This window comes from Raphanus sativus, chromosome 2, assembly GCF_000801105.2.
Source record: "Raphanus sativus cultivar WK10039 chromosome 2, ASM80110v3, whole genome shotgun sequence".
In the NCBI taxonomy this organism is placed as follows: Eukaryota; Viridiplantae; Streptophyta; class Magnoliopsida; order Brassicales; family Brassicaceae; genus Raphanus; species Raphanus sativus.
The window spans coordinates 28,303,213-28,321,032 of NC_079512.1; the positions used below are offsets into that span (position 1 = coordinate 28,303,213).

General features: G+C 26.8%; 1 protein-coding gene and 1 long non-coding RNA gene across 3 annotated transcripts; one reads left to right on the forward strand and one right to left on the reverse strand.

Annotated features, from left to right (window-relative positions):
- Positions 1 to 4,914: 4,914 nt before the first annotated feature.
- LOC108841438 (uncharacterized) lies at positions 4,915 to 6,111 on the reverse strand. Its single transcript, XR_001948120.2, has 2 exons — positions 6,038 to 6,111; positions 4,915 to 5,226 (listed from the first exon to the last, which is right to left on the reverse strand). It is a non-coding gene; the product is annotated as an uncharacterized LOC108841438 (long non-coding RNA).
- A 2,412-nt stretch (positions 6,112 to 8,523) lies between these two features.
- On the forward strand, positions 8,524 to 16,904 carry LOC108817201 (chromatin modification-related protein EAF7). 2 transcript variants are annotated; one of them, XM_018589846.2, is made up of 5 exons: positions 8,524 to 8,972; positions 9,105 to 9,149; positions 9,245 to 9,556; positions 9,680 to 9,861; positions 16,531 to 16,904. In XM_018589846.2, the coding sequence occupies exons 1-5, from the start codon at positions 8,768 to 8,770 to the stop codon at positions 16,834 to 16,836; spliced, it is 1,050 nt and encodes a 349-aa protein (XP_018445348.2). In that variant the 5' UTR covers positions 8,524 to 8,767; the 3' UTR covers positions 16,837 to 16,904. The 2 variants fall into 2 exon arrangements, with proteins under 2 accessions (XP_018445348.2, XP_018445355.2); XM_018589853.2 differs by having other exon boundaries at positions 8,663 to 8,972; positions 9,108 to 9,149.
- Positions 16,905 to 17,820: the final 916 nt, after the last annotated feature.

Below are 17,820 nucleotides of genomic sequence, written 5' to 3' on the forward strand. Positions count from 1 at the left end.
AAAAACAGACAAGTCCTTTTAGAACATTTTCAGAGACAAGTCTTGAAATTGTGCTTTCTCCAAAGTTCACGTTCCCTCAGTTTTCCTGTCCACCTGAAATAACTTTATTTTATTTTCTTATCAAATTCACTTGTAAATAAACATTTTCCAATACATGTAGTTAAAAAAAAAGAAAAAATTCGAAAAGAAAAAAAAAGAAAAAAAAGGAGTAGCAAACGAGGATGTAGAGCGCACTTACGCATGTCTGCATGCTAACTGTTTGGCATAATCCAGACAACCTTGTTTATCTTGTCTCCTGAGATGTGATTAATTTTCTTATAGATATTTAGCTACACAATAATTATTGATTACATGTAACAGTGAATTTGAACATGATTTAAGTATGAACAAAACTTAGGTTCACCCCCTAAAGTGAACCTCTACATTCACTCACCAATAGGAATTAGTTAATTGAGATTTGATATCTCTTAAAAAAGGAAACCAAATAATAATGATTTAATGAAATAAAATTATATTTTTAGATAAATAAAAAATAGTATCAATCATCAAAAAAATACATTCTTTTTAATATTGATAAATCCGTCAGAAAATACTAAACCCTAAACCCTAAATTATAAACCCTAAACCCTAAGCTCTAAATATTAAACCCTAAACCCTTAGGGAAAGCATGAACCCTTGGGTAAATCCTATACCCTAAACCCTTAAATTTTAACCAAACCTTAAATCATAAACTAAATCTTAATCCCTAAACCCTAAATCATAACTTCTAATATTAAACCTTAAATCCTAAATTTCAAAATGGTTTATGGTTTAGGATTAAGAGTATATGATTTAATATTTGTCAAAGAGTTTAGGGTTTAAGGTTTAGTGTTTTGTGTTTAGAATTTAGGGTTTAATATTATGGTTTATGATTAAGGGTTTAGGGTTTAAGATTAACGATTTAGGGTATAGGATTTGCCCAATGGTTCAGGCTTTCCCTAAGGGTTTAGGGTTTAGTATTTAGAATTTAGGGTTTAGTATTTAGAATTTAGAGTTTAGGGTTTAGTATTTTTGACGGATTTATTAATACTAAAAAAAATATTTTTATAATTGCTACTATTTTTTATTTATCTAAAAACATAATTTTATTTTATTAAATTTTTATTATTTGGTTTCTTTTTTTAAGAGATATCAAATCTTAATTAACTAATTTCTATTGGTGGGTGAATGTAGAGATTCACTTTAGGGGGTGAATGTAAGTTTTGTTCTTTAAGTATCATCAGGCCGTGTCTTTGCCTTGGACTAATCAAAGATTATGTACGTAACTGAAAACACTGTACGGTTCAACGCATCAGTACTAGTTTCGTCTTTGTAATACAAGTTTGTTTAATTAATCATTGATTATAGACTTTATAGAGGGTGATTAGTTTCTGTTTTGTGAAGCATCCGATATCTTGATCTTTATTATGGACCCCTCATATATAAATATTGATACAAAATACAGCTGTTACAAAATTGAATATACTTCTCTCGAGTTATCAGTTACATGATTGTTTATGTGATAATTAAGTACTATCTGTTTACAGATATGTTTTACATTTTTTGTTTCTTTTTTATTCATCAAAATTTAGAGTATTTTTCATACAACAAAATGTTTGTAGTTTTCGTGGACCCTTCAGCAAACTATTGTCCATTAGTTCAACGTTTCGATTAGTTTCACAAATACTGAAAAATATTACGAAGTCACCAACGTCTAATCTCACAAACCTACTAGTTTATTGACCCATTGGGTTCCCTCGTCATGCTACCGAAATCATCGATATTCAAAAAACAATTTTCCGTCTGAGTCTCTGAGAATACGTCTGCTACATAAACTGGGAGACATCATGAAATCTCCAAATACAAAACCCAAAAGAAAAACAACTAGAACCCATACCGGGGTAACACAACGAAGGATTAGAACTCAAATTCTAATCTACAACACGCATGTGGCTATTGATTTTACTTTTTTTTTTCTTTTGACAACGCTATTGATTTTACATATTGGCCTTGTGGCCAAACTTTTTTGTTCGGACTTATTTTTTGTTTACAAACGCACATTAATCAAGTCTGGATGTGGATTTTTATTTATGATAATAAATTAATGATGATAGCGCGAGCAAAATGCGTTCTGCTAATTGCTAAATATTTCACTCGGTTAATGATATTTACGTTTTCAAGTATTAATTCCACAATTCTTAGTAATTTAAAATCTAATAAATTTGAATAATTCTAGACAAAGTACAAATTAACTACTTTTAAGGGGGTTAATTGGGAAATAAATTCTCATCAACTTTGAAATTTTTGAGATTCCATTGTTAATGGTTTATTGATTTTAAAAATCTTAGGAAAATTTATATATAATTAATTTTTGAATTTATAATTATATTTTAGTTTTATAATTAAATAAAAATAAAAACTATATATTTTGAATTATACGTTTTTGAATTTAAACTTTTTATTTTTTGGAAATTATTTTTGGATGTTTTTTCAATTTTGTACAACTGTTTTCAATTTTTAAAAAAAATATTCAAATTTTTATTTTTAAATTATAAAATTCTTTTTAAACTATTTAAAAATGTTTTTAAATTTTCAGTATTTATTTATTTATTTTAAAAAATTTCTTAATCATATATTAAATTTACAAAGTGAATGATAAAAATAGCATGAATCATAAAGTAGCAACTTACAAAAGTCATGATCAAATTTTGTAAGTCAATGCATATATATTTTCTTAATCCACTTAACTTTAAAAATACATCAACTTTTAAAATTTATAAACTCTACAAAAATTTATGTCCCAACAAATCCTCCTAATAGGAATTAGAATTAATTTTTTGATCGACCTTTAAATCTTCTATCATCCACAACTTGTTTGAAATGTTTTTAAAATTTTCCATGGGGTCAAACGAATAAAATTTTCAAAAAAAAACGAATAAAATTTTCACATGGATATGTACTATCTCCTGATGACAAAAAATGTACTATCTCCTGAAATAAATATAGCGTTGATCACATTTGAAAAGTGGTTCGTAAGTCTAATTTATACTATTAAAACTGGATATAGTGTTGATCATATCTATAAGTCGTAACTAACATAATCAATTAATACTATTAAAATTGGATTATGATCAATTGAGAAAATGTTATGTCTAATTTATTTTATAAGTTTATCTAAATGATTATTTAAATATATCATGTAAACAGATTTAATTATATACAATATGATTATAAAAACATAAATATAATTATAAAAAATACAAAATATAAAAATATAAAAGTTTAGAAAGAAAATTAAAACAAAAAATATACATGTCTTTTAGAAAAACGGGTCAAGAATCTAGAGTATAGTCAGAAGAGAAACTGCCATGATTAATACTGCAAAACACCAAAATATCGGCTCAAATTTGCATTTCGTGGGAACAATGTTTTTTGGATGAACAGAAAATTAGACAAAGAAAAGATACCAAGTGATAACAATAATAGTGTGATAATTAACAAAACGAAAAACAATAACAGTGTGATGTTGGTAGCCCTTGTTTTCAAAAAACAATGTGATATTGCGAAATGAATAATAAGAAGAAAAAATCCATCTGCAGAAAGAAGAAAGAAAAAAGAGAAGGACAAATATTATATTAGGTTATTTTCAATAAGACACGAAAATAATAAATTTGATGTAATTTCATCTCCTATAAGATATCCAAATTGATACCATCTTATTAAATTTGGTGTAATGTGATAAATGAAACATAATAAAATATGTATTTTAAAGATTTAGTATGATGAATAGTATTACACGTAATAATATAAAAAACTAAATTTTTATTTTTATTATAAAAATAAATCACTAAATGACTATTATCATTTACAAATAATAAACATATAAATAATAAACTTAAAGTGATAAAATAATTATTTATTAATTACAAATAATAAAAAATTTAAAACTGAAAACATTAAATAATATATAAATTTTAGTGTAAAATTTAGTATCATTGTTAAAGATGGTTAAAAAAATTATGATACCAAAACACTAAGTTTGGTATCGTTATCTTAACATTTTAACCAAAAAAAAAAAGTTTGGTATCGTTATTGGAGATATCTTAATGAACCATTTCCTTCCATATTTCACCTGTCACAACTCACAAGTGATGCCTACATTTGCATGCCTCTTCTGCTCCCACCACAATCATTAGTTTCTATTGTGGGCCCTAGCTTGAGTTGCTCCGGTTTAATCTGAATAGTTTTTATTCGGTCGGGTTTTTATATCCTTGAACCAAGTTCTTGAAACAACTCTTGCACACATATCAACCACGGATTGATCATTCATATATCTGCAACATGCCAGTACTCGAACGTCTGATGCTTTAACACATATCAACCACGGATTGATCATTCATATATCTACAACATGCCAGTACTCGAACATCTGATGCTTTAATTCGAGTATTGATGTAGTTTTGTTTTACTTTTGTTTTAATGACATAGACAAACTAAACTCAACTCGTATATAGTTTAAAGAGTACTCTAGTTTAAACCGCTTTCAAATTTATTCTGTTTTTGGATTAGTATTTATTGGATTTTTTTTGTCAGAGTATTTATTGGATTTATTTCTGCTTGGCTTGAACACTCCACTCCCAAGGTTCAGAGCTCGTCTTAAAGTCCGAAGGATTTCCTAAGTCCAAATTTCATATTCAAAATTTTCATACGCTTATAACAATATGATGAAAAATATATCAAAAAGCATATGAATGAAAGTTCAATTCGGATTGACCGTTCACACATTCATGATTCAAGACTCACATATTCTCGGAAGAGTCGATGAATAGTTGAAAGTTAGTCATCTTCATCACATGTACAACTATGATGAATGTGACGTTCACATGGACATGGATATTGATATGTGTACGACCACACAACCACTATTATATAGAGTCCACTCGATTACACATCAAATTAATTTGCCTCGCTATAACCAAACAAAAGAAGACCATGTTATTGAAAACAACTCTACTCCATACACATACACACACCATTTTACATCTTAAATATACCATATTGTATGTAACTCCATCAGGCTGAACTCCATATCACCCTATCCATTCTTCACATTCTTCCAACCTCCTCACCATGTGCCATCATCTCTCCTTTGGTCCATCTCGTTGGCCAACAACAATTTTCGTTGGTCCATCAATACTAAAAAAAAATCTGATTACAAAATGGGATGATTTTATGTTAATACTCATTACTTTGTAGACAGAAATGCAGTCAAGGAAATTAAGTCTTCTTATATATTGTTATGAAAAGTATAAGTTGCAACTATGTTATATTGTAAAAAATTTATAGTTGGTGATAAGCTAATGAATTGTTTTAAAGAAAATAATCTAAATGTGGTACTAATTAAATTTACTTATATAAGAGAAAAAATGAATGGGTGATTTGATTAAGAAAAAACACTCTCGACTACGATAACTTAAACTAGTCCTGTTCATGTATAACCAACTAAAGTGAGTATTAAGTCGTTTTCTATAAAGATTTATTAAAAATTGTTTTATTTACTATCATGCTTTTAACATTTCATTTGATGTGTACACTATTATATTTGGTGAAATGTCACGTGGTCATTAACCACCCATATATAAAACATCACATACATTTCCAAAATAGGGCCTAATTTTTTCAACTCATAAATAATGTGTCCAATAATACTACTGTCACTTGAATAGTAGAACTATTACGTACGGGCTAAGATTTAAGAGATAATAAATTAACTAGTTAGAGACCTGCGCCTTGCGCAGGGTAAAACGTTAAGAAAATAAATAAATTTACAATAAATTTCGTTCATAATTTCCGTTGGACATACATAAGTTAAACAATATGTTCTGTTTAATTAAGCAAATAGTAGATATATGAAGAATGAATTAATCTCTTATCATTGAGTCAGATTCCATTAGCTCTTAACTAAACTAAATGAAGAAGAAGAAAAAAAACAAAAACAAAATTGAATGAAGAAGCATACTTTTAAAATCTCTCCATGCCATACCACGACTCAAGCAGACTAAAAGACTTCTCTGTAAATAAAAAGCAACCACTAATGAACTTATCTATATGTTTAGCAAGCTGCTCATATATAATAATAAGCAAGCCTATAAGATGCTAAAGATGAGGGGAAAATTTGTAAAAAGCTCATAAACCACACATCACGATGTCTGCGACGTGGGTCAACGCGGACGACACGCATACTACTTCTGCCTAGCCATATTTGATGGCCATGTTTCAATTGAAAATGTCGTTTCAGACACTTTCATTTGGACCTTCTTCTTATTACATAAAAAGAACAAATAAAAATAAAAGATGAACTATATGTATGTTTCTGTTTGGTAAAAGTGAACTATATTATTTTTTTGTGAACGTAGGTAAACTATATTACTATATGACATCATTTGTTCATTGATAGACATGCACTCATTAATCAACAGATCGAAGATCACAATTATCTTAGCCTCCCTTAAACATTTAGCAGAGATCAAATCCAAGATGAAATCTCTGTAAACACTGTTCCTAGATGCCATTAAAGCTTTCTCTTCTTCTTTAAGGCAACCTGTCTCTTATATATTTTCCCAGTTACTACAAAGCTTCAGCTATGATTCTATCAACCATCAAATCTGGTTTGCAATCTATGTTTCTTAGCTCTTCCAAAATGTAGAAGGCATCCATTTCTCTCGAAGATTTACAAAGACCATGGAGAATCAACATTGAAATAATAGATCCAATGATGTTAAAGTTAGACTCTTTAACCTCACCCACAAGTCTCAAAAGCTGATTCATATCAAAACTGCTACAGAAGCCTCTTATATACACACCAAAACCAACAGTATTGAGACTTAACCTCTCTGGCGCATTTTAACGAACAGTTTATGAGCAATTTGCATGCATAGCGATGAATTGAGGACCCGTCGAAAGAGCTTATACTAAAACCCAGAATGTGTTATGAGATTTCCAACCCAACAGAATGAGGGAGCTATACACGGAGGAATCGAAATTATTTTTTTTTCTCAGAAACCCTTCTCCGTTTCTCCTTGTACTGGTCGCACAACATTATCTTCTTTTTCTAGTTCGATTTTCGTTGATGGGTTTTTGTTTCGTGAGTTTTAGTTCATGGGAGCTGTCGTCTGATTCCAGAATTCAGTTGATCTCACATCACCGTCGCGATCATGAACTCCAAATTGTATTAGACGATTGTGCTCATAAGAAAATATGCTTCTTGTTTATATTTAGTGGGAGTTAATGGAAATTGACTCGATAATAAGCCACTAATTCATAGTTTTCAAGATTGTGCATTAAATAATAGAAAAGATTCAGCTTAACAATTGCCTATCGTATATTGGCTTATGTTATAATGTACTCCCTCTGTTCCTAAATATAGGATTTTCTACACTTTTCACGTTTATTAAGACTATAATAATTATTTGCACTTTATTTAATTATTTATATCACTTACACACTTTCCAATAACTGTCTACCAATAAAGTTTAATCAGTTCAACTTTTAATAAAAAAAAAACCTCAAAAGTATACAAAACTACCTTAAAAATATAGAAAATCTTATATTGTGGAACAAAGAAAAACTCCAAAAAATCCTATATTTAGGAACAGAGGGAGTATTAAAGAAAATATGCAAAATGAGTGCCAATGGCAAGAATCGTAAATATGCTAGTAATTAAAAGTGTTTTAACTAAAAAGGCTGAGAAGAAATGTGGGTTTGACACATCATCAAAATAGCAGATTTGTAATTAAAATATCAAAGCAAGGTTATTTTTAAAAATTGCTTCTCTTTTAATAATAAGGGGATGAAAACAGTAAACTCACATATATTTCGAACTACCATTCCAAGTTGACTATATAAATTATTATTGATATATGATTAATATCTAACCTTCCATTCATTTATTTTTGCATTTGGGGACAATCATTAAAAGTAAATTCAATCAAAAGTTTCAATAGGCAGAACAATAATATAAACTTACTTGTGGCATATACTCCCTCCGTTTCAATTTATTTGTCGTTATAGACTTCGGCACACAGATTAATAAAACATTAAATTTTGTGTATTTACTAGATAAAAACATCATTACCAATACAGCTAATTAGATTTCAACCAATAGAAAAATAGATTAGATTAAAAAGTCAATAAATTTTGCATTGAAATCATAAAACGACACTTATTTTGAAACGAAAATTTCGCTCCAAAACGACTTATAATTCGAAACGGAGGGAGTATATATTAAAAATTTAAAAATATAATATATACAAAATTTGAATTCAAAACACTGAAAAGAACGAAGGACCATTCTTTACATTTTAAATAGAAACTACAACAATATAGCAGAAAATGCCAAGTGAGTTTGATTCCTATAAATGGATTACACCCACGAAAAAAACAAAACTGCTATATAGTAAGATTTTTTCAGTACAGGGCAAGCAGTCAATATGATTAACAACCTCATACGCATTTCTCTACTTTTTTTTCAAAAAAATTACAGTATTTTTAATCTGTCAAGAGACACAAAATAAATTTAATATAAATATCCAATATAATTTTTTTGTAATAGATAAGTAACCCAAATAATTCACTTTTCAAAAAAAAAAAGAGAGTATATATCTTTTCAAAGGTGCTGCCTGATTGCTTCATTCTCCCTCCTTAATTAGCTTTTTGCTCTTTCGAAAAGGAAGAGGAATTTTCGCTTCCAATGGCTCTGCCAGGGGAAGAGCCTGAGTTTATGAACCTAAGAGAGTGGGATCGAAGAGCTCGGTTCATCCGCGAAAACCCGACTTCCAGAAGGTTCTCTGCTTCATATGTTGGCAGCTTTCGAGAAGATTGTCACAAGTCTTCTTCAAGAACAAACGTAAACAACATCTCAAGCACTGCCTCATCTCCTGGCTACACTCTCAAAGGTGGCTAAAACCTTACCATTGTTTCTCTCTTTTTTTTTTTTTGAAACACAACCATTCTTTCTCTCTATCTTAATGTTTTCACAAGTTATTTATCCTGAAAATGTTTAAATTTCTAATATTTTTTATAAACAGAAGAGATTGATCCATCAACATATTCATTCACTAATGCACTCAAGGGTAAGTTTCTAAGTAGCAAGCAAAGCGTTATTTTGAATCAAAACAGCATTCAAAACAGGAGAAATATTCAATTTTGTTTTGTTTTTGTTTTGCAGCGTTACAAGCAAAGACAATGTATAATAAGATAGAATGGTTAACACAAGAAGGGTTTGCTTTGAATTCAAAGTGGAACGAAGCAGAGAAATATATATGCAATCCATTGTCTGGAGAAGTTCCAATGGAGTGTTTGTCTTCTAAAACATTACGTGCAAGATCTTTCAGAAACTTGACCACCATGTCTGCTCCTCTTCACTACCCTAAGCCCAATCCATTGACGAAGATTGATCAAAATAAAACCAATAATAATAATCATAACGTCAGAGTCATTCACGAGGATCTTTATGTTCTTGATCCTGTTCTTGTTCGAGGTAATTGAATTTTAAATATGTCCCCATTTGTTAGTTGAAAAGTTTGGTTGTCTTGAAGTTTGTTTTCTTCTTTATTAATTGTTTTTCTTCTGATAAAAATAAAATTGTGGGGTGTTCTTTTAGCTGAAGAGAAAGTTGTGGGGCTGAAACTAGATGTGGGCATTAAGAGTACCTCGGTGGATAGTAGCTCCGGTAGCCCTAGTCCGGCAGAGACGCCTCCGATCATGGAACGGTCGCTGAAAAGATATGCGGAAGCTTATGATTCGCCGGTGGACTTCAATCTCAATATGGAAGGTCAACCAGAGGTACTTTTAAATCCGTATAATATATGTTCATATGTAACGGTCTTCACCAATTCTTCCAAAATTTTCTGACTACTCTCATTAATGCGCTAATTCCCCACTTTACGAAAATATATACTTCATTTTTTTCTATATAAAGTGCCCTTTGAAATTTTATACATATTAAAAATTATTTAAATTTTTCTATTTTACCCTCAGTTTATATATCAAATAATTTTATCTTTCTAACTATCACATTAATTAGAACAATATGGCTAAAACTAGTTTTTCTTTAAATTTTACGTTAAAGATATAAAACAACTATTTTTGAAACAAAAATAAAATTTCAAAATGATATTATTTGGAAAATTGAGAAAATATTTTATAGTTCTTGAATATAACTGTTATTTTTAACAGAAAAAACAAAAATATGATCTGTAATAAAAAGACAGAAACACACACAAAAACACTGTTTCAAACATATCATTTTCGAGGTGACTGATTTTTAAAAACTCTATGTATCGTTTAATTTTTTTTAAAGCTTACAAATTTCTTTGTTTATTTATTGATATTGATTTTCATATATTCTTTTCATCAGAAAGACTCGTTAAATGATTATTTCAAAACTGCATTAAATGCTAAGGAACATAAAAAACGTCACAAAACTACTAAAGTATTCGAAAAACTGCATAATTCCCTACCATGAGGTCCATGAAAAAAGGTACGGAAGTCATTAATTGCACAACATTTTGAAATGCTCGTGCATCAATAATTAGATTATTTCGCAAGGTAAGAAAAACACCAAACAAATGATTATAGTAGCAATGTCAGAGCATCTCCAAAAGACACTCCATAATTTTATATTTGAAATTTTTTGTTTTCCAAAATGAAATTTCAAAATTTCAAATTTGAAGTTTTTAGTAATGAAACTTCAAATATATAGTGTCATTACTTAAAACTTCAAATTTGAAGTTTTACATTTTTATTTGCATTTTGGTATTTACAATTACATATTACATTTTATATTCTTATATATTTTGTTGTTTATCATTTTAACTTTTTTAAAATCATATCTTATAATATTTCATATTTGTTTTCATAAATTTTAGTTTTACACATGAAACTAAATATAAACCTTAAAATAAGAAGTTTTAAGGTTTAAAATATATTTAAACTTCAAATATGAAGTTTAAAAACATCTTTAAACTTTAAATATGAAGTTTTGTAAGATTCAAAATGTAGTGTTTTTTTTTCTTGTAGTTTATTATTTAGTTATGTATTTATTTATAATTTATATATTTACTATAAAATTTTATTAATTAATATTAATGTGATATTTTTATATATGTGCTAGTTATTTATAAGTTTTATGAATTTATATAAATTATAACAAATATATGGACTTATAACAAATATATGGACTATAGTATAAAATACAAATAATTTTAAAGTTAGATTTAAAGTTTTTATTTTGGAAAAAAATACATTGAAATTTTAAATTTAGAGCTTTGCAAACTCTAAAACAGAAAGTCATTTTGGAGATGTTATTACGATCATAGAAATAGACAACGATAACACTCTTCCACCTTAGTGTTTTCTATACATTATGTTATAGGATTCATTTTAAGATTTGAATTCTTTTCACAATATACGAAAACATAGTACACATGACTGACAGTCAGAGAATGCACAAAAATGTATAATCATATGCTATCAATTCATGGAAAAAAAAATCTTTCATTAGACCCCATTCCTAGATTTTGTGTCCCAACTCACGTGACTACCATTTGGATATTTTATACATTATCTATCTGTATAATACATACATATAGGCACGGATGTCAAATGGGCTATCTATATTCAAATGAGCATGTTTAAATAGACAACTCAGTGTATTGGACACTATTTGTTAAATTGAAACTGCACCTATTCTAAATTGTCCAAACAGAAAATGGACCATTCCGAATGATTTTTTTCGCAGAGTTCAATTAAAAAGATCAAGCTTAATATACAAAAAAATATTTAACATGACTTCATTATGTTTTGTAAGGCATTGGTTTTAACTTTTAACGGAAAATGTGATTTCAATGTTTGGTAGAAAATATGTGATTTTAACGTTTTGGTAGAAAACATGATTTTATGGTTTTGGCGAGAAAATATGATTTTACGGTTTTGGCGGAAAATATGATTTTACGGTTTTGGCGAAAAAACATGATTTTACGGTTTTGGCGAGAAAACATGATTTTACGGTTTTGGCAGAAAACATGATTTTACGGTTTTATCGGAAAATATGATTTTACGGTTTTATCGGAAAATATAATTTTACGGTTTTGACGGAAAAACATGATTTTAAGGTTTTAATAGGAAAACATGATTTTACGATTTTGATGAAAAACATGACTTTATGGGTTTGGCAGAAAAACGTGATTTTTAGATTTTTTTAAAAAAAATATGATTTTGCAGTTTTGGCAAAAAATATGATTTTACAACTTTGACTGAAAATATGATTTTGAAAAATTAACGGAAAATATGTTTTTTATTTTCTGATTTTACTTTCTTCTTTTTTTTTACATAAAAAACCTTATATTTTTAGGTTTACTGGACGTTATGTCCAAATGGTTTAGTCCATCTAATTCGAAATTAATGGGTTTCAATCCCATTAGACAAATTTAATTTGTAGATCTAATTTGGTCAGACAATTTAGATTTCGTCTTAACTTTTCACTAGATCATGACCCGCCCGGTCGGGCGGGTTTTCATATTTTTTGGAAGCATGAGATATAATTTTTTATTGTTATGAAAACTTTTTTTTTGATTTTTTGTACATTATAAAGTTAATTATTTAAAAAATAATTATTACATAATTACTCGGTGAATTTTATTATATTCTGGTGTCTAATATATTATATGTGTGATATATAAACAAAAAGTGTTTAGTTTCGTCATTTTATTATTATTATTATTTTGAGGTGATCGTGGGATGTAAAAATGATGTAGAAAAACAGTATTTATAGTTTAGTTTTAGGATAACAATAATGTACCACTGATATATTAACTAAACTAATTAAGTAATTTATAATAAATACCAAATCACAGTATATGGTTACCGAGATATTATGTATAATTGTAATGACTTGGTGAATGTGTTTTTCCATAAAATGTTTTCTTTGAAAGTAAAATTCGAGATATCTATATTTGTTATGTAAATAATTATATGCATCGAATATATACTACACAAATATTCTCTAAGGCAATTTCCTAATATATCTTATAAGCGAAATCACCCATAATTGTAAATATAGAATTATGGGTCATTTTGTTAATCTATTAAACAGGTTTTATAAATAAATTTAATATTTTTTAGTGTTATATATTTTTAGTTTTATAATAGTTATATTTATATTTATATGTCTAGTTAACATTATTATTCAGACCCGTACATATACACATAATTTCAATTTTATTAAGATATTAAACTAATATAAAATAATTAGTCAAAACATTTGTTAAAATTTTGGTATTTTATATATTTATGTAGACAAAAAATTATAATGAACATTTTACAGTAGACTAATATAATAAAATTTGGTTTTATTTTATTTTATTTTTTTAATAAAATTCTAATTAAAATTATTTTATAATAAAATTATTATCATATGACTATTTTATAGTAGATAAAAATGATACTTCTCTTTTAATAGAGAAGATATATTCTCAAAGAAATGTTTATATGCATTCTTAAGGTTTGGTGGTATTTAAATTCAATTTTAATAATATTACACATTACGTAATATAGAGGTAAATAGAATATGTACATATATTTGTACATAATATGTTATGTAGAGCCCGATGACAATTTTAAACAATAATCGTATGCAACTATGCACTAACTTAAATAAAGAAAAGATGGAGTTGCTAATCGTATGATTATGAACATAAATATATTTCAAATCTTTTAATTAGCGTTGGACCATTTATTTCCTAAAACCAACAAAATAAAAGAAAAAATCTCAGTCTATTAATGAATTCATGTGGATATCATATACCTATATAAGATAGTGTGCATTTAATTTAAAATCTTACAAAATAATAGTTAGGTCCATTACAAATTTTCTATTTAATAAGATAGATGGTCTCTTTTTCTTGGCAACGGCTAATCGATGGTCATTAGGTCCACTTGACATCCCTACATATAGATGTGCATACATTTATGTACCTATACATTTATATTCAAAGACTCGAAGTCTAACTAAGTATGATTTCGTAACTTGAGAAGGCACAAATTATAATTTTTAAAACTAGGTGATTCTCCCGTGTTTATACACGGGAATAAATATTTACAAATAAGTATTTTTACTTTGTTTGTTTATATGTTTAAGTAATCTTTTATTTGTATGTATAAAAAATTGTATTAAATATCTTTATGTTTTAAGTATGATATTTTGTATTATTTCAACTTTTTATTTTTTATTTATTTTGAGTTGTATATAGACGGTTAAATTAATGATGATTTTTCTCATTAGGTTAAAATTATCGTATTAGTAGATAATTCAGTTTATCCTCTTATATTTGTAAATATATTTCATAAAATTTTGTATAATTTGATATATCTTATTTTAGAAAAATAAAAAAAGTAAATCAGATATTCATTAATAAACATAACTTGTAAAATATTGAAAATTTATTCACGTATATGAATATATGCAAAATAGATACGTCATAATAATTGGTTGATTTAGTTGTTCATATTTTGATTGATATCATTACTTGCATTTGGTATATTGGGCTATATCATTTTTTAATCATAATGTTTTGGTTATAATTAGACTAAAATAAAACGATTTTACTAATTACATTATTTTTAGTTTACCTTAGGTTCATAAATATATTATGTATAATTATATATGTTTTTGATAAAATATATAAGTCTATATTTTAAAATTTGATAGATAATTTATATATGTTTATGTATAATCAATCTTTTATAATCTAGAAATATTATTATCTTATAGAAAAATGTCTAAATTATTTTATTAATATTATAAATTTTTTTTTCTTATAAATATTTTAATACAAATTTGATTTAACTGAACATTAAAATTAAGATAAAAATAATTTTTTTTATTTTGAATTATATTTAAGAATGTGCATGTATATATTTAAAATTATAATCTTAGGTAGATTTTCCTATCTATTTATTTTAATTAAATATATTAAATCAATATGTAAAATTGCTTTATTGTCAAAAATTAAAATTAAAAATATTATAAAATCTGTAGATATATATAAGACACTAATGATTTTACGATTTAATTTGATTTTATGATTTTTTTTTTTTATAATTTTCTAAAAATATGTATATATTTTTGAAATATTTTTAATTTAAATGATAATCCGAAATTTGAAATGCCATAATTGAATATATTTATTATAATGATGATTTATGAGTTATTACCATGTTTTAAAAAAGTCCAAAAATATAAATCGACAATAAATGTAATATATGAGTTATTACCATATTTTAAAAATTTTACCAAAAATATAAATTAACATTAAATATAATTTTTCATGTCATATTAATCTTAAAACATGTCATCAATTTTAGTAGCCATGTCACAATTATTAATTTAGGTGTTTTCCTGCACCATGTGTAGTGATGAATTTTTTTGAAAGTTAAATTTTATATTTTAAAATGTAATTTATTAATATTATATATTTTATTACTTTTACCAATAATTAATATAAATACCATTAATTAAGCATAAAATTAAGAGAAAATATTTTTTTATTTTAAATTATATTTAAGAATATATATGTATATTTATAAAGTTAAAATCTTAGATAAAAAAATTATTTATTTCATTTGGTTAAATGTATTAAATCAACTTGTACTAAATTACTAAAAATCATATAAAATTGTATAGTTATCAAAAATTAAAACTAAATAATATTTACATAATTTGTAGATATCTAAAAGAAACTAATGATATTACGATTTATTTTTTTTTAATTTAGAAAATTTAGAAACTTTTAGATAATAAAAATTTTATAATTATAAAAGTAAACTTATATAATATTTCGAAATTCTAAATGTCATATTTGAATATATTTATTTTAGTGATGATTTATGAGTTATTACCATATTCTACAAAATTTCCAAAAATATATATCAGCATTAAATGTAATTGTCCATGTCATATTTAACTATATGACATGTCATCAATGTTAATAGCCACGTCACAATTTTTTTGTGAAAACGATTGTAGAGAAGACATGTGACAAATCACTTCTCAAATATAGACTAGGGGATGTTTTTATCGGTTAATTTGGTCGATCCCCAAAAAATACACTCTTTTTTTAACAACACCCCAAAAAATACACTTAATAGTACAAAATGTACTAACCATCACATTTTTTCACCCGGAAAATGCTTTCCGACAAATGTTTAAAATAACTAGACCGTATGTTGTTGGACTATCATCTAAGATGTATATGGGTCAAATTTCAAATTCAAACTAACCAAATAGCAGTTAATAATCTCACTCTATTTAAAATCGTCATCTACGTTTTGGACCTGAAACTATAAGTATTGCCCAAAAGACCACTAAAACCTGTGAACTATAGCAATCTTAGGCTCAACGTAAGGTAGTTCTTGAGATATATATGTTAACGATGAGCAATTTGGTTTTTTCAGGATTTAAAGTTGACAGAGGATGAAAAGGAAGAAGAAAAGCACGAGATGCCTAAAAAAGAAGAAGAAGAAGAAGAAGAAGAAAAAGAGAAGCAAGGGATGAGTAAAAAAGAAGAAGAGAAGCAAGAGTTGATAAAAGGAAAAGGAGAAAAAGAGCAAGAGACGAGTGAAGAAGGAGAAAAACAAATGGAGAAAAATAAGAAGAGAGGAAGTGGATGCTTCCCATGGATGAGATCAAGACAAGGACAAGCAAGAAAATCAAAGTACATTTTCCCGATTTGTATTCCTCATCTTGTCAAAGGTTGTTAAAAATCACCTTAAAACACACAAGAGAATCAACAAAAAAAACAAGAAAGAAATAAAAAATGTTGACAAGATTTTTTCCGTTTTCTTTGTTTTTCCATTCTCTTCGTATTAGATTTATTATTCAATAGGAACTAGACCATGACCCGCCCGACCGGGCGGGTATTTATTTTCTTTTTTAAATTTTGTATTTATTCTAAATGATGTAGTTTGTAATAGTTACTTGTGATAGAATGAGTTGTTTTTGAGTTTGTAAAAACAATCAAATGTGTGTAAATTATTTTTTATTATGTAAAAAAAGGTTAAACTGAATAATGATAGATTATATACAAAATTTATAAATCAATTTAGTTTATTTTAAATATGTTGAAAAAATTACTTTGAGTTAGTACGATATATGAAATAGATAAATTAACATATATTTTGTAACATCAATTTACTTATCTATCTTCTATGAAAATATCTCTATTTAAAATGTTGGTTTAAGATTTATAAAGAATTAATAAAGAATTAATAATAGAGATGTAAAAAAAAAAATATAGATACATTAGAAAGGGCTTTAATAAATTGGGCCATATTTATATAGATTTTATATAGATAAAATATAGTTAACTAATATTTTCGAAATTGGCCCATATTTATATAAGCCCATCTGTAACTGTTTTTTTTCCGGGAAATATTAAAAAAATGGTTTGCAAACTCGGGAATAACAAACATGAAATATCTCTGTTTTTTTTTTAACTCTGTCTATCCATCTTCTTCGATGAAATCGAAACTGTCGGTGCCTCATCTCTCTCCATCTTCTTCGATCTCTCTCCATCTTCTTCGATCTCTGTCCATCTTCTTCGATTTCATCTATCACCTGAGATCTACTCTCTCTCCCGCTTCTTCATCTCGGACCAAAGCGTCGGTGTTGATACAGGATCGTAGATGAGAAGAAGAAGAAAGAAAGATGGGAGATAATAAAGTAACTGGAACTGCAAATACACC